The sequence below is a fragment of the Salvelinus alpinus genome, chromosome 5 (genome assembly GCF_045679555.1).
Source record: "Salvelinus alpinus chromosome 5, SLU_Salpinus.1, whole genome shotgun sequence".
NCBI classification, from domain to species: Eukaryota; Metazoa; Chordata; class Actinopteri; order Salmoniformes; family Salmonidae; genus Salvelinus; species Salvelinus alpinus.
In genome coordinates, this window is record NC_092090.1 from 24,028,562 (window position 1) to 24,053,507 (window position 24,946).

At 45.7% G+C, this 24,946-nt stretch overlaps 1 protein-coding gene across 4 annotated transcripts in view; it reads left to right on the forward strand.

Annotated features, from left to right (window-relative positions):
• The window catches only part of trpm7 (transient receptor potential cation channel, subfamily M, member 7), a 94,901-nt gene that overhangs the window by 65,877 nt on the left and 4,078 nt on the right, over positions 1-24,946 (forward strand). Inside the window, exons 30-40 of one of the 4 annotated variants that reach the window (XM_071401052.1) lie at positions 10,433-10,470; positions 11,606-11,637; positions 11,775-11,822; positions 13,278-13,322; positions 13,470-13,535; positions 15,219-15,367; positions 15,545-15,679; positions 17,814-17,896; positions 18,036-18,241; positions 24,556-24,607; positions 24,770-24,876. In XM_071401052.1, coding sequence (XP_071257153.1) covers positions 10,433-10,470; positions 11,606-11,637; positions 11,775-11,822; positions 13,278-13,322; positions 13,470-13,535; positions 15,219-15,367; positions 15,545-15,679; positions 17,814-17,896; positions 18,036-18,241; positions 24,556-24,607; positions 24,770-24,876 — 961 coding nt within the window. Of the gene's footprint in view, positions 1-10,432; positions 10,471-11,605; positions 11,638-11,774; positions 11,823-13,277; positions 13,323-13,469; positions 13,536-15,218; positions 15,368-15,544; positions 15,680-17,813; positions 17,897-18,035; positions 18,242-18,561; positions 22,238-24,555; positions 24,608-24,769; positions 24,877-24,946 lie in introns of those variants that run through there. The other 3 variants (XM_071401053.1, XM_071401055.1, XM_071401054.1) reach the window with 3 other exon arrangements.

Genomic DNA, 24,946 nt, shown 5'->3' on the forward strand with positions numbered 1-24,946 from the left:
CTATGACTGACTGACTATGACTGACTGACTATGACTGACTGACTATGACTGACTATGAGTGACTGACTGACTATGACTGACTATGAGTGACTGACTGACTATGACTGACTGACTATGACTGACTGACTATGAGTGACTGACTGACTATGAGTGACTGACTGACTATGAGTGACTGACTGACTATGAGTGACTGACTGACTATGAGTGACTGACTGACTGACTACGACTGACTGACTATGAGTGACTGACTGACTGACTACGACTGACTGACTATGAGTGACTGACTGACTGACTACGACTGACTGACTATGAGTGACTGACTGACTGACTACGACTGACTGACTGACTGCCTACGACTGACTGACTACGACTGACTACGAGTGACTGACTGACTGACTACGAGTGACTGACTGACTACGGCTGACTGACTGACTACGAGTGACTGACTACGACTGACTACGAGTGACTGAGTGACTGACTGAGTGACTGACTGACTGGCTATGAGTGACTGACTGACTGACTATGAGTGACTGACTGACTGAGTGACTGACTGACTATGAGTGACTGACTGACTATGAGTGACTGACTGACTATGAGTGACTGACTGACTGAGTGACTGACTGACTATGAGTGACTGACTGACTATGAGTGACTGACTGACTATGAGTGACTGACTGACTATGAGTGACTGACTGACTATGAGTGACTGACTGACTGAGTGACTGACTGACTATGAGTGACTGACTGACTGACTGACTGACTGACTGACTGAGTGACTGACTGACTGACTACGACTGACTGACTGACTGACTACGAGTGACTGACTGACTGACTACGAGTGACTGACTGACTGACTGCGACTGACTGACTGACTACGAGTGACCTAGTGACTGACTGAGTGACTGACTGACTGGCTATGAGTGACTGACTGACTGACTATGAGTGACTGTATGCCTGACTGTCTGTCTGGCTGACTGTACGACCGACTGGCTGACTGTGCGACCGACTGACTGTACCACTGACTGACTGACTGTACCACTGTCTGATTGTACCACCGACTACAACTGACTGACCGACTACAACTGACTACGGGTGACTGACTGACTACGGGTGACTGACTGACTACGAGTGACTGACTGACTACGACTGACTGACTGACTACGAGTGACTGACTGACTGACTATGAGTGACTGACTGACTGGCTATTAGTGACTGACTGACTATGAGTGACTGTATGCCTGACTGACTGTATGACTGTACGACCGACTGACTGTACCACTGACTGACTGACTGTACCACTGACTGACTGACTGTACCACTGACTGACTGACTGACTGTACCACTGTCTGATTGTACCACCGACTACAACTGACTGACTGACTACAACTGACTGACTGACTGACTACAACTGACTGAGTGACTGACTACGAGTGAGTGACTGACTACGAGTGAGTGACTGACTACGAGTGAGTGACTGACTACGAGTGAGTGACTGACTACGAGTGACTGACTGACTACGAGTGACTGACTGACTACGAGTGACTGACTGACTACGAGTGACTGACTGACTGACTACGAGTGACTGACTGACTGACTACGAGTGACTGACTGACTGACTACGAGTGACTGACTGACTGACTACGAGCGACTGACTGACTGACTACGAGTGACTGACTGACTGACTACGAGTGACTGACTGACTGACTACGAGTGACTGACTGACTGACTACGAGTGACTGACTGACTGACTACGAGTGACTGACTATGAGTGACTGACTGACTACGAGTGACTGACTACGAGTGACTGACTGACTGACTATGAGTGAGTGACTGACTGACTGACTATGAGTGAGTGAGTGACTGACTGACTGACTATGAGTGAGTGAGTGACTGACTATGAGTGAGTGAGTGACTGACTATGAGTGAGTGACTGACTATGAGTGAGTGACTGACTATGAGTGAGTGACTGACTATGAGTGAGTGAGTGACTGACTATGAGTGAGTGACTGACTATGAGTGAGTGACTGACTATGAGTGAGTGACTGACTATGAGTGAGTGAGTGACTGACTATGAGTGAGTGACTGACTGACTACGAGTGACTGACTGACTGACTACGAGTGACTGACTGACTGACTACGAGTGACTGACTGACTACGAGTGACTGACTGACTGACTACGAGTGACTGACTGACTACGAGTGACTGACTGACTGACTACGAGTGACTGACTACGAGTGACTGACTGACTACGAGTGACTGACTGACTACGAGTGACTGACTGACTACGAGTGACTGACTGACTACGAGTGACTGACTGACTACGAGTGACTGACTGACTACGAGTGACTGACTGACTACGAGTGACTGACTGACTACGAGTGACTGACTGACTGACTATGAGTGACTGACTGACTATGAGTGACTGACTGACTGAATGACTGACTGACTACGAGTGACTGACTGACTGACTACGAGTGACTGACTACGAGTGACTGACTGACTACGAGTGACTGACTACGAGTGACTGACTGACTATGAGTGAGTGACTGACTGACTACGACTGACTGACTATGAGTGACTGACTGACTGACTACGACTGACTGACTGACTGACTACGAGTGACTGACTGACTGACTACGACTGACTGACTGACTACGAGTGACTGAGTGACTGACTACGACTGACTGACTGACTACGAGTGACCTAGTGACTGACTGAGTGACTGACTGACTGGCTATGAGTGACTGACTGACTGACTATGAGTGACTGTATGCCTGACTGTCTGTCTGGCTGACTGTACGACCGACTGGCTGACTGTACGACCGACTGACTGTACCACTGACTGACTGACTGTACCACTGACTGTCTGACTGTACCACTGTCTGATTGTACCACCGACTACAACTGACTGACCGACTACAACTGACTACGGGTGACTGACTGACTACGGGTGACTGACTGACTACGAGTGACTGACTGACTACGACTGACTGACTGACTACGAGTGACTGACTGACTATGAGTGACTGACTGACTGGCTATTAGTGACTGACTGACTATGAGTGACTGTATGCCTGACTGACTGTATGACTGTACGACCGACTGACTGTACCACTGACTGACTGACTGTACCACTGACTGACTGACTGTACCACTGACTGACTGACTGACTGTACCACTATCTGATTGTACCACCGACTACAACTGACTGACTGACTACAACTGACTGAGTGACTGACTACAACTGACTGAGTGACTGACTACAACTGACTGAGTGACTGACTACGAGTGAGTGACTGACTACGAGTGAGTGACTGACTACGAGTGAGTGACTGACTACGAGTGACTGACTGACTGCGAGTGACTGACTGACTACGAGTGACTGACTGACTACGAGTGACTGACTGACTACGAGTGACTGACTGACTACGAGTGACTGACTGACTACGAGTGACTGACTGACTGACTACGAGTGACTGACTGACTGACTACGAGTGACTGACTGACTGACTACGAGTGACTGACTGACTGACTACGAGTGACTGACTGACTGACTACGAGTGACTGACTGACTGACTACGAGTGACTGACTGACTGACTACGAGTGACTGACTATGAGTGACTGACTGACTACGAGTGACTGACTGACTACGAGTGACTGACTGACTACGAGTGACTGACTGACTACGAGTGACTGACTGACTGACTACGAGTGACTGACTGACTGACTATGAGTGACTGACTGACTGACTATGAGTGACTGACTGACTGACTATGAGTGACTGACTGACTGACTATGAGTGACTGACTGACTATGAGTGACTGACTGACTGAATGACTGACTGACTATGAGTGACTGACTGACTGACTACGAGTGACTGACTGACTGACTACGAGTGACTGACTGACTGACTACGAGTGACTGACTGACTACGAGTGACTGACTGACTACGAGTGACTGACTACGAGTGACTGACTGACTATGAGTGAGTGACTGACTGACTACGACTGACTGACTATGAGTGACTGACTGACTGACTACGACTGACTGACTGACTGACTACGACTGACTGACTGACTACGAGTGACTGAGTACGACTGACTGACTGACTACGAGTGACCTAGTGACTGACTGAGTGACTGACTGACTGGCTATGAGTGACTGACTGACTGACTATGAGTGACTGTATGCCTGACTGTCTGTCTGGCTGACTGTACGACCGACTGGCTGACTGTACGACCGACTGACTGTACCACTGACTGACTGACTGTACCACTGACTGTCTGACTGTACCACTGTCTGATTGTACCACCGACTACAACTGACTGACCGACTACAACTGACTACGGGTGACTGACTGACTACGGGTGACTGACTGACTACGAGTGACTGACTGACTACGACTGACTGACTGACTACGAGTGACTGACTGACTATGAGTGACTGTATGCCTGACTGACTGTATGACTGTACGACCGACTGACTGTACCACTGACTGACTGACTGTACCACTGACTGACTGACTGTACCACTGACTGACTGACTGACTGTACCACTGTCTGATTGTACCACCGACTACAACTGACTGACTGACTGACTACAACTGACTGACTGACTGACTACAACTGACTGAGTGACTGACTACGAGTGAGTGACTGACTACGACTGAGTGACCGACTACGACTGACTGAGTCCGACTACGACTGACTGACTGACTACGAGTGACTGACTGACTACGAGTGACTGACTGACTACGATGACTGACTGACTGACTACGACTGACTGAGCTGACTGACTACGAGTGACTGACTGACTGACTACGAGTGACTGACTGACTGACTACGAGTGACTGACTGACTGACTACGAGTGACTGACTGACTGACTACGAGTGACTGACTGACTGACTACGAGTGACTGACTGACTGACTACGAGTGACTGACTGACTGACTACGAGTGACTGACTACGAGTGACTGACTGAGTGACTGACTGACTGACTGACTGACTATGAGTGAGTGACTGACTGACTGACTATGAGTGAGTGAGTGACTGACTATGAGTGAGTGAGTGACTGACTATGAGTGAGTGACTGACTATGAGTGAGTGACTGACTATGAGTGAGTGACTGACTATGAGTGAGTGATTGACTGACTATGAGTGAGTGACTGACTATGAGTGAGTGACTGACTATGAGTGAGTGACTGACTATGAGTGACTGACTGACTATGAGTGAGTGACTGACTATGAGTGAGTGACTGACTATGAGTGACTGACTGACTATGAGTGACTGACTGACTATGAGTGACTGACTGACTGACTACGAGTGACTGACTGACTGACTACGAGTGACTGACTGACTGACTACGAGTGACTGACTGACTGACTACGAGTGACTGACTGACTACGAGTGACTGACTGACTGACTACGAGTGACTGACTGACTACGAGTGACTGACTGACTGACTACGAGTGACTGACTGACTACGAGTGACTGACTGACTACGAGTGACTGACTGACTACGAGTGACTGACTGACTACGAGTGACTGACTGACTACGAGTGACTGACTGACTACGAGTGACTGACTGACTACGAGTGACTGACTGACTACGAGTGACTGACTGACTACGAGTGACTGACTGACTGACTATGAGTGACTGACTGACTGACTATGAGTGACTGACTGACTATGAGTGACTGACTGACTATGAGTGACTGACTGAGTGACTGACTGACTGACTATGAGTGAGTGACTGACTGACTACGACTGACTGACTATGAGTGACTACTGAGTGACTGACTGACTGACTACGACTGACTGACTGACTGACTACGAGTGACTGACTGACTGACTACGAGTGACTGACTGACTGACTACGAGTGACTGACTGACTGACTACGAGTGACTGAGTGACTGACTACGACTGACTGACTGACTACGAGTGACCTAGTGACTGACTGAGTGACTGACTGACTGGCTATGAGTGACTGACTGACTGACTGAGTGACTGTATGCCTGACTGTCTGTCTGGCTGACTGTACGACCGACTGGCTGACTGTACGACCGACTGACTGTACCACTGACTGACTGACTGTACCACTGACTGTCTGACTGTACCACTGTCTGATTGTACCACCGACTACAACTGACTGACCGACTACAACTGACTACGGGTGACTGACTGACTACGGGTGACTGACTGACTACGACTGACTGACTGACTACGAGTGACTGACTGACTATGAGTGACTGACTGACTGGCTATTAGTGACTGACTGACTATGAGTGACTGTATGCCTGACTGACTGTATGACTGTACGACCGACTGACTGACTGTACCACTGACTGACTGACTGTACCACTGACTGACTGACTGACTGTACCACTATCTGATTGTACCACCGACTACAACTGAATGACTGACTACAACTGACTGACTGACTGACTACAACTGACTGAGTGACTGACTACGAGTGAGTGACTGACTACGAGTGAGTGACTGACTACGAGTGAGTGACTGACTACGAGTGACTGACTGACTACGAGTGACTGACTGACTACGAGTGACTGACTGACTACGAGTGACTGACTGACTACGAGTGACTGACTGACTGACTACGAGTGACTGACTGACTGACTACGAGTGACTGACTGACTGACTACGAGTGACTGACTGACTGACTACGAGTGACTGACTGACTGACTACGAGTGACTGACTGACTACGAGTGACTGACTGACTACGAGTGTGACTGACTGACTACGAGTGACTGACTGACTGACTATGAGTGACTGACTGACTGACTACGAGTGACTGACTGACTACGAGTGACTGACTGACTGACTACGAGTGACTGACTGACTGACTACGAGTGACTGACTGACTGACTACGAGTGACTGACTGACTGACTACGAGTGACTGACTGACTGACTACGAGTGACTGACTGACTGACTACGAGTGACTGACTGACTGACTACGAGTGACTGACTGACTGACTACGAGTGACTGACTACGAGTGACTGACTGACTGACTATGAGTGACTGACTGACTGACTGACTATGAGTGAGTGAGTGACTGACTGACTATGAGTGAGTGAGTGACTGACTATGAGTGAGTGAGTGACTGACTATGAGTGAGTGACTGACTATGAGTGAGTGACTGACTATGAGTGAGTGACTGACTATGAGTGAGTGACTGACTATGAGTGAGTGACTGACTATGAGTGAGTGACTGACTATGAGTGAGTGACTGACTATGAGTGACTGACTGACTATGAGTGAGTGACTGACTGACTACGAGTGACTGACTGACTGACTACGAGTGACTGACTGACTGACTACGAGTGACTGACTGACTGACTACGAGTGACTGACTGACTGACTACGAGTGACTGACTGACTGACTACGAGTGACTGACTGACTGACTACGAGTGACTGACTGACTGACTACGAGTGACTGACTGACTGACTACGAGTGACTGACTGACTGACTACGAGTGACTGACTGACTGACTACGAGTGACTGACTGACTGACTACGAGTGACTGACTGACTGACTACGAGTGACTGACTGACTGACTACGAGTGACTGACTGACTGACTACGAGTGACTGACTGACTGACTACGAGTGACTGACTGACTGACTACGAGTGACTGACTGACTACGAGTGACTGACTGACTACGAGTGACTGACTGACTGACTATGAGTGACTGACTGACTGACTATGAGTGACTGACTGACTATGAGTGACTGACTGACTATGAATGACTGACTGACTATGAGTGACTGACTGACTATGAGTGACTGACTGACTGACTATGAGTGACTGACTGACTGACTATGAGTGACTGACTGACTATGAGTGACTGACTGACTATGAGTGACTGACTGAGTGACTGACTGACTGACTATGAGTGAGTGACTGACTGACTACGACTGACTGACTATGAGTGACTGACTGACTGACTACGACTGACTGACTGACTGACTACGAGTGACTGACTGACTGACTACGAGTGACTGACTGACTGACTACGAGTGACTGAGTGACTGACTACGACTGACTGACTGACTACGAGTGACCTAGTGACTGACTGAGTGACTGACTGACTGGCTATGAGTGACTGACTGACTGACTGAGTGACTGTATGCCTGACTGTCTGTCTGGCTGACTGTACGACCGACTGGCTGACTGTACGACCGACTGACTGTACCACTGACTGACTGACTGTACCACTGACTGTCTGACTGTACCACTGTCTGATTGTACCACCGACTACAACTGACTGACCGACTACAACTGACTACGGGTGACTGACTGACTACGGGTGACTGACTGACTACGAGTGACTGACTGACTACGACTGACTGACTGACTACGAGTGACTGACTGACTATGAGTGACTGACTGACTGGCTATTAGTGACTGACTGACTATGAGTGACTGTATGCCTGACTGACTGTATGACTGTACGACCGACTGACTGTACCACTGACTGACTGACTGTACCACTGACTGACTGACTGTACCACTGACTGACTGACTGACTGTACCACTATCTGATTGTACCACCGACTACAACTGACTGACTGACTACAACTGACTGACTGACTGACTACAACTGACTGAGTGACTGACTACGAGTGAGTGACTGACTACGAGTGAGTGACTGACTACGAGTGACTGACTGACTACGAGTGACTGACTGACTGCGAGTGACTGACTGACTACGAGTGACTGACTGACTACGAGTGACTGACTGACTGACTACGAGTGACTGACTGACTGACTACGAGTGACTGACTGACTGACTACGAGTGACTGACTGACTACGAGTGACTGACTGACTACGAGTGACTGACTGACTACGAGTGACTGACTGACTACGAGTGACTGACTGACTGACTACGAGTGACTGACTGACTGACTACGAGTGACTGACTGACTGACTACGAGTGACTGACTACGAGTGACTGACTGACTATGAGTGAGTGACTGACTGACTGACTATGAGTGAGTGAGTGACTGACTGACTGACTATGAGTGAGTGAGTGACTGACTATGAGTGAGTGACTGACTATGAGTGAGTGACTGACTATGAGTGAGTGACTGACTATGAGTGAGTGACTGACTATGAGTGACTGACTGACTATGAGTGACTGACTGACTATGAGTGACTGACTGACTATGAGTGACTGACTGACTATGAGTGACTGACTGACTGACTACGAGTGACTGACTGACTGACTACGAGTGACTGACTGACTGACTACGAGTGACTGACTGACTGACTACGAGTGACTGACTGACTGACTACGAGTGACTGACTGACTGACTACGAGTGACTGACTGACTGACTACGAGTGACTGACTGACTACGAGTGACTGACTGACTGGCTATGAGTGACTGACTGGCTATGAGTGACTGACTGACTGACTACGAGTGACTGACTGACTGACTACGAGTGACTGACTGAGTGACTACGAGTGACTGACTGACTGACTATGAGTGACTGACTGACTGACTATGAGTGACTGACTGACTGACTATGAGTGACTGACTGACTGACTACGAGTGACTGACTGACTGACTATGAGTGACTGACTGACTGACTATGAGTGAGTGAGTGACTATGAGTGAGTGACTGACTGACTGACTACGAGTGACTGACTGACTGGCTATGAGTGACTGACTGCCTGACTGACTGTATGACTGTACGACCGACTGACTGTACCACTGACTGACTGACTGTACCACTGTCTGATTGTACCACCGACTACAACTGACTGACTGACTACAACTGACTGAGTGACTGACTGACTACGAGTGACTGACTGACTACGAGTGACTGACTGACTACGAGTGACTGACTGACTACGGGTGACTGACTGACTACGGGTGACTGACTGACTACGGGTGACTGACTACAACTGACTGACTGACTACGAGTGACTGACTGACTACGACTGACTGACTGACTACGAGTGACTGACTGACTGACTACGAGTGACTGACTGACTGACTACGAGTGACTGACTGACTGACTGGCTATGAGTGACTGACTGACTGACTACGAGTGACTGACTGACTGACTGGCTATGAGTGACTGACTGACTGACTGGCTATGAGTGACTGACTGACTGGCTATGAGTGACTGACTGACTGGCTATGAGTGACTGACTGACTATGAGTGACTGTATGCCTGACTGACTGTCTGTCTGGCTGACTGTACGCCCGACTGGCTGACTGTACGACCGACTGGCTGACTGTACGACCGACTGGCTGGCTGGCTGTACGACCGACTGGCTGTACGACCGACTGGCTGACTGTACGACCGACTGGCTGGCTGACTGTACGACTGGCTGACTGACTACGACTGACTGACTGTATGACTGACTAACTGGCATGTTTTCCTCTCCTCAGGAGAGGGCTCAGGTCAAGACAGCTCAGGCCAGCAGTCTGTAAGTACCTGACATGCATTCCTACCATCATCCTGGTTTTTCAGCTGGGGTCAACTTACACTTACAGCCCTGGAAGAGTAGAGTAGATGAATTCACTTACAGTGGGTCTAGTAGATCTCTTGGTTGTTGATCAATTCAGTGTTCCCACAGTTTGGCTCGTAACCCTGGGCCAAGCCTGGCTTACCGTTACCATGGTGACCGGAAACAATGTTCCAATCACATTCCCAATACAGCTATTAGGGGGAGTGGATGGTTGCCCGTAGTGTTAGTATGTGTTAATTAATAGGTGAACGGTGTTTTACTACTGTTCTACTGTATAGCGTCTGTGAGAGCAGCACCATTGAGGTCATCTCCATTTTGAAGTAGTACTTTTTCTTCTACTACTTCTATGTGTTGGTAAACAAACTGAAATGGTGCATACTGCTACTTGGAGTGTGTTGTTTGAACAGGTATAAAGCCAAGGTTGGTGATCTACTGCCACCTGCAGTTATGGAATGTTTGCTCACAAGTATAATTCATTGGCTGATGACCTGGAAGTCCCACTACTTTCAAATGATGGAAATCCTCAATGACAATGTACATGCAAAATGGGTTATTTCCAAGTTTTTTATTTATTTAACCTTTATTTAACTTGGCAAGTCAGTTAACAACAAATTCTTATTTACAATGACGGCCTACCAAAAGGCAAAAGACCTCCTGCGGGGACGGGGGCTGGGATTTAAAAAACACATATCAAGAGAGACACCACAACACTACATAAAGAGAGAACTAAGACAACAACATAGCATGACAGCAACACATGGAAACACTGCATGGTAGCAACACAACATTACTACAACAACATGGTAGCTACACAACATGGCAGCAGAACAACATGGTAGCTACACAACATTACTACAACAACATGGTAGCTACACAACATTACTACAACAACATGGTAGCAACACAACATTACTACAACAACATGGTAGCAACACAACATGGCAGTAGAACAACATGGTAGCAGCACAAAACATGGTACAAACAATTATTGGGCACAGACAACAGCACAAAGGGCAAGAAGGTAGAGACGACAACAAATGTAATGATCTCTATGAGGTGGAGGTTAATGTCCATTGTGTGTTCTCTCTCTCAGCAGGGCACCAGGGGAGGACTCAGGTATAAATGGTATGTGTCCATTGGAACTTGCTGTCTGTACTATTACTGTAACTTGATAGTTCCTGATTTCTTTATCTGAGATGAACAGGCTGTTCACATCTCTATTCACTTCTTTGGCAAATGATATTTTCTCTCCTTCCTCTCAGCTGCATCATGTCTCTACAGACACGCCCACCTGGGGAGCAGGAAGGATTGTGAGTGGCTGTGAACTTTCCCTTTAAAACTACTTCTAACTCCTTGAGATGTGAACCATCCCTTTAACTACATCTAACTCATTGTGATGTGAACTATCCCTTTAACTACATCTAACTCATTGTGATGTGAACTATCCCTTTAACTACGTCTAACTCATTGTGATGTGATCTATCCCTTTAACTACGTCTAACTCTTTGATGTGATCTATCCCTTTAACTATGTCTAACTCTTTGTGATGTGATCTATCCCTTTAACTACGTCTAACTCATTGTGATGTGATCTATCCCTTTAACTACGTCTAACTCATTGTGATGTGATCTATCCCTTTAACTATGTCTAACTCTTTGTGATGTGATCTATCCCTTTAACTACGTCTAACTCATTGTGATGTGATCTATCCCTTTAACTATGTCTAACTCTTTGTGATGTGATCTATCCCTTTAACTATGTCTAACTCATTGTGATGTGATCTAGCCCTTTAACTACGTCTAACTCATTGTGATGTGATCTAGCCCTTTAACTACGTCTAACTCTTTGTGATGTGATCTATCCCTTTAACTATGTCTAACTCTTTGTGATGTGATCTATCCCTTTAACTATGTCTAACTCTTTGTGATGTGATCTATCCCTTTAACTATGTCTAACTCTTTGTGATGTGATCTATCCCTTTAACTATGTCTAACTCATTGTGATGTGATCTATCCCTTTAACTATGTCTAACTCATTGTGATGTGATCTAGCCCTTTAACTACGTCTAACTCATTGTGATGTGATCTATCCCTTTAACTATGTCTAACTCTTTGTGATGTGATCTATCCCTTTAACTATGTCTAACTCTTTGTGATGTGATCTATCCCTTTAACTACGTCTAACTCATTGTGATGTGATCTAGCCCTTTAACTACGTCTAACTCATTGTGATGTGATCTAGCCCTTTAACTACGTCTAACTCATTGTGATGTGACCTATCCCTTTAACTACGTCTAACTCTTTGTGATGTGATCTATCCCTTTAACTACGTCTAACTCATTGTGATGTGATCTAGCCCTTTAACTACGTCTAACTCATTGTGATGTGATCTATCCCTTTAACTACGTCTAACTCTTTGTGATGTGATCTATCCCTTTAACTATGTCTAACTCATTGTGATGTGATCTAGCCCTTTAACTATGTCTAACTCATTGTGATGTGATCTAGCCCTGTACCACTAAAATGAATTCACCTCTTCACCTCTACTTTTTCATTCTTATTCTCTTCCCTACATGCTTATTTCTTTCTTATTTTTTACTTGTACTTTTATTAGCAATAGTCATGAGAGGAGAGCTTGCAAGTAAGCATTTTGTTGTTGTGTACACTTCCTGTAACCATGCATATCACAATTAAACTTTAGATTTGATCGGATTGGATTTGAATAACTGACTTTAACATTTTTATTTGTCATTTTATTTATTTTAGCAATTGGTTCCCCTTTCAAGCCAATGGAAAGCTACCAATACTCAGGTGAGGTTTGGATCTTAAAGCATACTGTAGTCAGTCTCAAGTCACACCCTATTCCCCACTACATGGAGTAGGATGTCATTTGACTACTGTAGCCTCCTGCCAATGTTGTGTGTATTTGACTCTGTGTGTATGTTTCCCTTCCTGTAGCTGTGGAGCGTAACAACCTGATGAGGCTGTCTCAGAGCATCCCCTTCACCCCAGTGCCCCCTAGAGGTAAGATACAGTATTACATGTCCCTTTCACCCCAGTACCCCCTAGAGGTAAGATACAGTATTACACGTCCCCTTCACCCCAGTACCCCCTAGAGGTAAGATACAGTATTACACGTCCCCTTCACCCCAGTACCCCCTAGAGGTAAGATACAATATTACACGTCCCCTTCACCCCAGACCCCCTAGAGGTAAGATACAGTATTACATGTCCCCTTCACCCCAGTACCCCCTAGAGGTAAGATACAATGTTACACGTCCCCTTCACCCCAGTGCCCCCTAGAGGTAAGATACAGTATTACACGTCCCCTTCACCCCAGTACCCCCTAGAGGTAAGATACAATATTACACGTCCCCTTCACCCCAGTACCCCCTAGAGGTAAGATACAGTATTACATGTCCCCTTCACCCCAGTACCCCCTAGGGTAAGATACAATGTTACACGTCCCCTTCACCCCAGTGCCCCCTAGAGGTAAGATACAGTATTACACGTCCCCTTCACCCCAGTACCCCCTAGAGGTAAGATACAATATTACACGTCCCCTTCACCCCAGTACCCCCTAGAGGTAAGATACAGTATTACATGTCCCCTTCACCCCAGTACCCCCTAGGGTAAGATACAGTATTACACATCCCCTTCACCCCAGTACCCCCTAGAGGTAAGATACAGTATTACATGTCCCCTTCACCCCAGTACCCCCTAGAGGTAAGATACAGTATTACACGTCCCCTTCACCCCAGTACCCCCTAGAGGTAAGATACAGTATTACACATCCCCTTCACCCCAGTACCCCCTAGAGGTAAGATACAATGTTACACGTCCCCTTCACCCCAGTACCCCCTAGAGGTAAGATACAATGTTACACGTCCCCTTCACCCCAGTACCCCCTAGAGGTAAGATACAATGTTACACGTCCCCTTCACCCCAGTACCCACTAGAGGTAAGATACAATGTTACACGTCCCCTTCACCCCAGTGCCCCCTAGAGGTAAGATACAGTATTACACATCCCCTTCACCCCAGTACCCCCTAGAGGTAAGATACAGTATTACATGTCCCCTTCACCCCAGTACCCCCTAGAGGTAAGATACAATGTTACACGTCCCCTTCACCCCAGTACCCCCTAGAGGTAAGATACAGTATTACACATCCCCTTCACCCCAGTGCTGCCTGGGTCCATTTCATCAGGCACCACACGGAGTCGGGTTTCAATTTCTTTCACGGACTGTGTCCTACTCTCTGACTCAGCTGTAGTCTATCTAGTTTAAAGGACTGCGGTGTTGGGGTCACATCCGTTTCAATTCAGGAAGTAAACAGAAATGTATAAACAATGAGAGAGAACTGTCTCACCCCAACCCTGGAGAATGTGACAGACGAGGTGTGACAGACGAGGTGACCCCACCCAGTCTGTTAGAATGAGGACATAAAGTGGGCATATCATGGCCAGTTAAGGGAGATAAGGAAGACATTTTAACCTATAAATAATATTAATAATTTGGTGGGTGCTTATTTGTCCTATTTTATTATACAGGTGTGAATTGGAAATGTGTTTTTGCATATCCCAACTCCCCCTGACACACCCAAACCAGTTGAACCTATAAACCATCTATCCTGTGTGGCTGCAATTATGTATTTAATACACACCCACACTCTCTCTCTGTCTGTGTGTGTGTGCTGCTCCCTATAGGTGAGCCAGTAACAGTGTATCGTCTGGAGGAGAGTTCTCCCAACACCATCAACAACAGCATGTCCTCCTGGGCTCACAAAGGTCTCTGTGCCAAGATAGAGTTCCTCAGTAAGGAGGAGATGGGAGGGGGGCTGCGACGTGCACTCAAGGTACAGTTGGTGTGTGTGTGTGGTCACTACTGTCTAGTGTCTTCACTACATGTAACAGAGATGGAACTGAACATTAAAAAGTATTGCTATTGGTTTGTTGCGTTTGTTGTTGCATTGTTGTACAATAATGTATTTCTCTGGAGGACAATAAACTATAACTATTTTATTGTACTCTAGGTGCTGTGTACGTGGTCGGAGTATGACATTCTGAAGCCAGGTCACCTGTATATCGTTAAGTCCTTCCTACCAGAGGTGGTCCAGACCTGGCAGAGCATCTACAAGGAGGACACTGTACTGCTGCTCTGTCTCAGGGTAGAGGAGAACACACTCTCACACACACTGCGCTTTACCCAATGAGATATATATATACACACACACTGAGGGTACAAAACTTTAAGAACACCTTCCTAATATTGAGTCTCCCCCCCACTTAAATATTTTGTCTCGCCCATTCACCCTCTGAATGACACACATACATAATCCATGTCTCAAGGCTTAAAAATCCTTCTTTAACCTGACTCCTCCCCTTCATCTACACTGATTGAAGTGGATTTAACAAGTGACATCAATAAGGGATCATAGCTTTCACCTGGATTCACCTGGTCAGTCTGTCATGGAAATAGCCATGTGTTGTACACTCAGTGTGTTTGTTCCCTGATTCATTCCCAGTACTTAAAGCCCTGAAAGGAGGAGTATGAATATGGCGACCTGGTGGCTTCAAAGGCTCTTATTGGCCAAGACATAGTGTCAGCTATCCAGGGTTTACAGTGCATTCGGAAAGTATTGAGACCCCTTGACTTAAAAATTTTGCGAATGTATTAAAAATGTAAAACAGAAACCTTATTTACATAAGTATTCAGACGCTTTGCTATGAGGCTCGAAATTGGGCTCAGGTACATCTTGTTTCCATTGATCATCCTTGAGATGTTTCTACAACTTTATTGGAGTCCACCTGTGGTAATTTCAACTGATTGAACATAATTTGGAAAGGCACACACCTGTCTATGTAAGGTCCCACAGTTGACAGTGAATGTCAGAGCTAAAACCAAGTCATGAGGTCAAAGGAATTGTCCGTAGAGCTCCGAGACAGGATTGTGTCGAGGCACAGATCTGGGGAAGGGTACCAAAACATTTCTGCAGCATTGAATGTCCCCAAGAACACAGTGGCCAAACTGAGCACTCGGGGGAGAAGGGCCTTGGTCAGGGAGGTGACCAAGAACCTGATGGTCACTCTGACAGAGCTCTAGAGTTCCTCTGTGGAGATGGGAGAACCTTCCAGAAGGACAAACATCTCTGCAGCGCTCCACCAATCAGGTCTTTATGGTAGAGTGGCCAGACGGAAGTCACTCCTCAGTAAGAGGCATATGACAGCCTGCTTGGAGTTTGCCAAAAGGCACCTAAAGGACTCTCAGACCATGAGAATCTCAGACCATGAGAAACAAAATGTTCTGGTCTGATGAAACCAAGATTGAACTCTCTGGCCTAAATGCCAAGCGTCACGTCTGGCGGAATCCTGGCACCTTCCCTACGGTGAAGCATGGTGGTGGCAGCATCATGCTGTGGGGATGTTTTGTCAGCAGCAGGGACTGGGAGACTAGTCAGGATTGAGGGAAAGATGAACGGAGCAAAGTGATCCTTGATGAAAACCTGCTCCAGAGCGCTCAGGAACAAAGTATGTGGCGAAGGTTCACCTTCCCACAGGACAACGATCCTAAGCACACAGCCAAGACAACGCAGGAGTGGCTTCGGGACAAGTCTCTGAATGTCCTTGAGCGGCCCAGCCAGAGCCCGGACTTGAACCCGATCAAACATCTCTGGAGAGACCTGAAAAAAAACTGTGCAGCGACGCTCCCCATCCAATCTGACAGAGCTTGAGAGGATCTGCAGAGAAGAATGGGAGAAACTCCCCAAATACAGGTGTGCCAAGCTTGTAGCGTCATACCCAAGAAGACTCGAGGCTGTAATCGCTGCCAAAGGTGCTTCAACAAAGTACTGAGTAAAGTGTCTGAATACTTATGTAAATGTTATATTTCAGTTTAGAAATACATTTGCAAACACTTCTAAAACCCTTTTTTCGCTTTGTCATAATGGGACATTGTGTGTAGATTTGATGAGGGGGAAAAACAATTGAATCCATTTTAGAATAAGGCTGTAATGTAACAAAATGTGTAAAAAGTCAAGGGGTCTGAATAATTTCTGAATGCACTGTATAAACTGTACGTCATTGGCTTCACCTCTGTGTACACACACACACTCTTCATAATGACATAAGTTTTCCTTTTTAATGTATGATCATTTCCACCACCCTCTCTTCATCCATTCTATTCATCCTTCTTTCCTTCCTTGTCTATCCTTCCTTCCTCTGGTCTATTCAAGGCTATTCAATGTGGAAATATGGAAATACCTCACTGGTATCATTTCTCTCTCATTTGTTCTCTCTTGACAGGAAATTCAACAGCAGAGAGCTGCTCAGAAACTAACATTTGCATTCAACCAAATGAGGCCCAAGACAATCCCTTACTCTCCCAGGTAAACGAACACACCAGAGCTATATGGCACACTTCTCATTTAGCTGCTTGTTTTCAGCTGCTAACCATAACAAATGTCTGTCTTTTGACATTTTAAACATGAATTTCAGAAGACACAGTGCCTACCTCTCTCTCTGTAGGTTTCTGGAGGTGTTTCTGTTGTACTGTCACTCAGCAGGCCAGTGGTTCGCTATAGAGGAGTGTATTACTGGGGAGTTCAGGAAGTTTAACAATAACAACGGGGACGAGATTGTCCCAACCAACCTTCTGGAGGAGACCATGCTGGCCTTCAGCCACTGGACATACGAGTACACCCGGGGAGAGCTGTTAGTGCTGGACCTACAAGGTAATACTGACCTTCAAGCCCTAACCTTTAACCCCAGACCCTTCAGTAGGGTTGCAAATGGTCTGGAAATATACGGTAAATTTCCAGAATTTGTTGGGAAATTTTCCATGTGAAGTTAAGCCTGGGAATTTTGCTTAAATTCATTAAAAAAAGTTAGCTTATAATAATTAACCTTTTTTTGTGCGATACACATAAGGTAATTATAGGTCTTGTGGCATATTTTGTTTAAACTATCCCCAATTCAATGGAATTGCAAACCTCTGCATGCACAGTGCATTCTTCCCTCACATGTGCAGTGCACTCTTCCATCACATGTACAGCTGATTCTCAAGATCTTGCACACTAATGAGATGCTATTGAGCCCACACTACTACACTGTCTGAGCCAAGGACTACATTCTTTCTGGTACGTTTTGATTACAATACTGGGTGGGGTGAATATATTTTATGACATACTTGATTTTTTTGTTAACTAGTAAATAGTAGCCTACAGCAAAATGTTTAAATAATTTCTACCTTGTTAACAATTTCTGCTAGTTAGTTTTGCTACCATGTGGGTTTTAGCTTGCTTGTGCCTGCTGACTGAGGAGTGTTAATTCACCTGTTTCCATACATGTTTCATTTTAAAACATTTATCTTACAAAGGAGTTGTTTAATCTAACTGCTTAACTATTTATCTGTACATGGAATTGTATTTATTTATTTTTTACTCATTTTTTTCTAATCTTTACAGGAAAATGCCACAGGCAGTATCTGATGTGTGGAGACATTACACTGCAGCTAATGTAGAAGGAAAAGCTGTGTACATTTGCAGATACTGTGCCAAATCGTATGTGAAGAATGCAACAAAGACGCAGAATCATCTGGCCAAGTGCACAGAGTTCCCTCAGCGCTCACAACAAGCAACCTCTGACAAAAGTCTCTCTACTTCTATTCAAGTTGAAAACGATGAATCAGACACCTTATCGATAGCAACAGCTCATGGTCCTCCTGGAATCAGATTTTTGTTTTGAGGAACGCAGTCAGAGAAATGCTGATGAATGTCATGCTCGAGCTGTGTATGCAACTGGTTCACCTCTGATGCTCACAGGCAATGTGTATTGGAAGAGATTTCTGAATGTTCTTCGCCCAGCATACACCCCTCAACCAGACATGCTTTATCTACTCATTTGCTGGATGTAGAGTTCAACAGAGTTCAAGTGAAGGTCAAGCAAATCATAGAGAAAGCAGACTGTATTGCAATCATCTCTGATGGGTGGTTGAATGTTCGTGGGCAAGGAATAATTAACTACATCATCTCCTCCCCTCAACTAGTATTCTACAAGAGCACAGACACAAGGGTCAACAGACACACCGGTCTCTACATTGCAGATGAGCTGAAGGCAGTCATCAATGACCTTGGACCACAGAAGATATTTGCACTGGTGACAGACAATGCTGCGGAACATGAGGGCTGCTTGGTCTAAAGTGGAGGAGTCCTACCCTCACATCACATCCATTGGCTGTGCTCCTCATGCATTGAATCTGCTCTTCAAGGACATCATGGCACTGAAAACAATGGATACACTCTACAAGAAAGCCAAGGAAATGGTTAGGTATGTGAAGGGTCATCCAGTTATAGCAGCAATCTACCTCACCAAGCAACGTGAGAAAATAAGAGCACCACATTGAAGCTGCCCAGCAACACCCATTGGGGTAGTATTGTCATCATGTTTGACAGTTTCCTGGAGGGGAAGGAGTCTCTCCAAGAAATGGCCATATCACAGTCTGCCGATATGGACAGCCCCATCAAGAGAATCCTCCTGGATGATGTATTTTGGAAGAGTGTAGTAAGCGGCCTGAAACTCCTGAAACCTATAGCAGTAGCCATTGCATGGATTGAGGGAGACAATGCCATCCTGTCTGCTGTTCAGACTCTGCTTGCAGATGTAAGAGAAGAAATCCATACTGCACTGCCCACTTCACTGTTGCTCCAATCAGAGGAAACTGCAGTTCTGAAATACATCAAAAAGCGTGAAGACTTCTGCCTCAAGCCCATTCATGCCGCAGCGTACAATGTTGGACCCCAAGTATGCTGGCAAGAGCATCCTGTCTGGTGCAGAGTTCAACAAGGCCTATAGTGTCATCACTACCGTGTCTCGCCACCTTGGCCTGGATGAGGGCAAGGTTCTTGGCAGTCTGGCGAAGTACACTTCCAAGCAAGGGCTTTGGGATGGAGATGCAATATGGCAGTCGTGCCAACATATCTCATCAGCCACCTGGTGGAAGGGACTTTGTAGATCTGAGCCTCTTCCCCATCATCCTCCAAATCCCAACAACATCAGCCACCTCAGAGTGCAACTGGTCCTTGTTTGGGAACACACACACCAAAGCACGCAACAGGCTGACCACTGCAAGGGTTGAACAATTTGTGGCCGTCCGGGCAGATTTTTGCCTTTTTGAGACTGACAACGAGCCATCCTCAACGAGGTTTGAAAGTGACAGTAAATATGAGGCCTTAGAGTCTGATGTTCAAGAGGTGGACATTGCGGAGGTCCAGGGAGAAGACATGGCACCTGAGAGGAAGACCACCAAAGCCTTAGTTTCTAGACTATCATTATACAGACAGACGCATGTTGAAAACATTTTTGGGAGATGCGATAGATCATTGGGGATCATTCAATATTCCATTTATTTTGTTGTTCAGTGAAATCATCCCATTTGAAGAGTCAACTCATTTAATTAAAGTTAAATTCGTAACTAAATCGTTTTTTTTATTTCTATTGGAAGGATTTAATCATTTGCAATTATGTCTACAGTTGTGGCCAAAAGTTTTGAGAATGACACAAATATTAATTTTCACAAAATCTGTTGCCTCAGTTTGTATGATGGCAGTTTGCATATACTCCAGAATGTTATGAAGAGTGATCAGATGAATTGCAAAGTCCCTCTTGTCCATGCAAATTAACTGAATCCCCAAAAAACATTTCCACTGCATTTCAGCCCTGCCACAAAAGGACCAGCTGACATCATGTCAGTGATTCTCTCGCTAACACAGGTGTGAGTGTTGACGAGGACATGGCCGTAGATCACTCTGTCATGCCGATTGAGTTCAAATAACAGACTGGAAGCTTCAAAAGGAGGGTGGTGCTTGGAATCATTGTTCTTCCTCTGTCAATCATGGTTACCTGCAAGGAAACACGTGCCGTCATCATTGCTTTACACAAAAAGGGCTTCACAGGCAAGGATATTGCTGCCAGTAAGATTGCACCTAAATCAACCATTTACCGGATCATCAAGAACTTCAAGGAGAGCTGTTCAGTTGTTGTGAAGAAGGCTTCAGGGCGCCCAAGAAACTCCAGCAAGTGCCAGGACAGTCTCCTAAAGTTGATTCAGCTGCGGGATCTGGGAACCACCAGTACAGAGCTTGCTGAGGAATGGCAGCAGGCAGGTGTGAGTGCATCTGCACGCACAGTGAGACAAAGACTGGTGTCAAGAATGGCAGCAAAGAAGCCACTTCTCTCCAGGAAAAACATCAGCGACAGACTGATATTCTGCAAAAGGTACAGGGATTGGACTGCTGAGGACTGGGGTAAAGTCATTTTCTCTGATGAATCCCCTTTCCGATTGTTTGGGGCATCCGGAAAAAAGCTTGTCCGGAGAAGACAAGGTGAGCGCTACCATCAGTCCTGTGTCATGCCAACAGTAAAGCATCCTGAGACCATTCATGTGTGGGATTGCTTCTCAGCCAAGGGAGTGGGCTCACTCACAATTTTGCCTAAGAACACAGCCATGAATAAAGAATGGTGCCAACACATCCTCCGAGAGCAACTTCTCCCAACCATCCAGGAAAAGTTTGGTGACGAACAATGCCTTTTCCAGCCTGATGGAGCACCTTGCCATAAGGCAAAAGTGATAACTAAGTGGCTCGGGGAACAAAACATCGATATTTTGGGTCCATGGCCAGGAAACTCCCCAGATTGACTTGTGGTCAATCCTCAAGAGGCGGGTGGACAAACAAAAACCCACAAATTCTGACAAACTCCAAGCATTGATTATGCAAGAATGAGCTGCCATCAGTCAGGATGTGGCCCAGAAGTTAATTGACAGCATGCCAGGGCAGATTGCAGAGGTCTTGAAAAAGAAGGGTCTACACTGCAAATATTGACTCTTTGCATCAACTTAATGTAATTGTCAATAAAAGCCTTTGACACCTATGAAATGCTTGTAATTATACTTCATTATTCCATAGTAACATCTGACAAAAATATCTAAAGACACTGAAGCAGCAAACTTTGAAAATGTATATTTGTGTCATTCTCAAAACTTTTGGCCACGACTGTACTTATAATGTAAAATGTTTCTGTCTCCATATGATATGGTAAATGTATCCAATGCAAAAACATCTACATTTAAATGGTATTAATATTAATTTGCATATATTCCCGTTAATTCCCATATATTCCCGTTAATTCCCACGGAAAGTTTCCACCTCTGAATATTCCCCAAAATGTGCAACCCTATGCTTCAGTGACTTGACATACAGTGGGGAGAACAAGTATTTGATACACTGCCGATTTTGCAGGTTTTCCTACTTACAAAGCATGTAGAGGTCTGTAATTTTTATCATAGGTACACTTCAACTGTGAGAGACGGAATCTAAAACAAAAATACAGAAAATCACATTGTATGATTTTTAAGTAATTAATTTGCATTTTATTGCATGACATAAGTATTTGATACATCAGAAAAGCAGAACTTAATATTTGGTACAGAAACCTTTGTTTGCAATTACAGAGATCATACGTTTCCTGTAGTTCTTGACCAGGTTTGCACACACTGCAGCAGGAATTTTGGCCCACTCCTCCATACAGACCTTCTCCAGATCCTTCAGGTTTCGGGGCTGTCGCTGGGCAATACGGACTTTCAGCTCCCTCCAAAGATTTTCTATTGGGTTCAGGTCTGGAGACTGGCTAGGCCACTCCAGGACCTTGAGATGCTTCTTACGGAGCCACTCCTTAGTTGCCCTGGCTGTGTGTTTCGGGTCGTTGTCATGCTGGAAGACCCAGCCACGACCCATCTTCAATGCTCTTACTGAGGGAAGGAGGTTGTTGGCCAAGATCTCGCGATCCATGGCCCCATCCATCCTCCCCTCAATACGGTGCAGTCGTCCTGTCCCCTTTGCAGAAAAGCATCCCCAAAGAATGATGTTTCCACCTCCATGCTTCACGGTTGGGATGGTGTTCTTGGGGTTGTACTCATCCTTCTTCTTCCTCCAAACACGGCGAGTGGAGTTTAGACCAAAAAGCTCTATTTTTGTCTCATCAGACCACATGACCTTCTCCCATTCCTCCTCTGGATCATCCAAATGGTCATTGGCAAACTTCAGACGGGCCTGGACATGCGCTGGCTTGAGCAGGGGGACCTTGCGTGTGCTGCAGGATTTTAATCCATGACGGCGTAGTGTGGTACTAATGGTTTTCTTTGAGACTGTGGTCCCAGCTCTCTTCAGGTCATTGACCAGGTCCTGCCGTGTAGTTCTGGGCTGATCCCTCACCTTCCCCATGATCATTGATGCCCCACGAGGTGAGATCTTGCATGGAGCCCCAGACCGAGGGTGATTGACCGTCATCTTCAACTTCTTCCATTTTCTAATAATTGCGCCAACAGTTGTTGCCTTCTCACCAAGCTGCTTGCCTATTGTCCTGTAGCCCATCCCAGCCTTGTTCAGGTCTACAATTTTATCCCTGATGTCCTTACACAGCTCTCTGGTCTTGGCCATTGTGGAGAGGTTGGAGTCTGTTTGATTGAGTGTGTGGACAGGTGTCTTTTATACAGGCAACGAGTTCAAACAGGTGCAGTTAATACAGGTAATGAGTGGAGAACAGGAGGGCTTCTTAAAGAAAAACTAACAGGTCTGTGAGAGCCGGAATTCTTACTGGTTGGTAGGTGATCAAATACTTATGTCATGCAATAAAATGCAAATTAATTACTTAAAAATCATACAATGTGATTTTCTGGATTTTTGTTTTAGATTCTGTCTCTCACAGTTGAAGTGTACCTATGATAAAAAGTACAGACCTCTACATGCTTTGTAAGTAGGAAAACCTGCAAAATCGGCAGTGTATCAAATACTTGTTCTCCCCACTGTATGAGTATACTCAGGCAGAGCTGTTAGTGCTGGACGGTAATACTGACCTCCAACCCCTAACTTTTAACCCCTGACCCTTCAGTGACTGAATATATGAGAACACCAGGGGAGAGTTGTGCTGGGCTGGTCAAAATCCTGTAAATACAAGTCCCTCCCATTAGTAACTGCTATCTTTGTGTTTTTAGGAGTGGGGGAGATTCTGACTGATCCATCTGTCATAAAGAGTGGAGAGAAGGGGTGTGTAAACCTGTTTGTTCTCACATTCAAAACTCATGTTTCACTTTGTTCCAAATATTTTATAACACTCCCATTCTATTTTAATCCATAGATCATACAACACAATATTTGTACCTTTAGAATGCTCACATAATTAATAATGTTCTCTTGACTAATCTGTAGGTCATATGACATGATATTTGGTCCTGCCAACCTGGGAGACGACGCCATCAGAAACTTCCGGGCCAAACACCACTGCAACTCTTGCTGCAGGAAACTCAAACTTCCTGGTAGGGAATTCTCTCTCTTGTTTGTTTACCATTTACATCCGAGTGTGTCCATTACTATGGAGACGAGGTG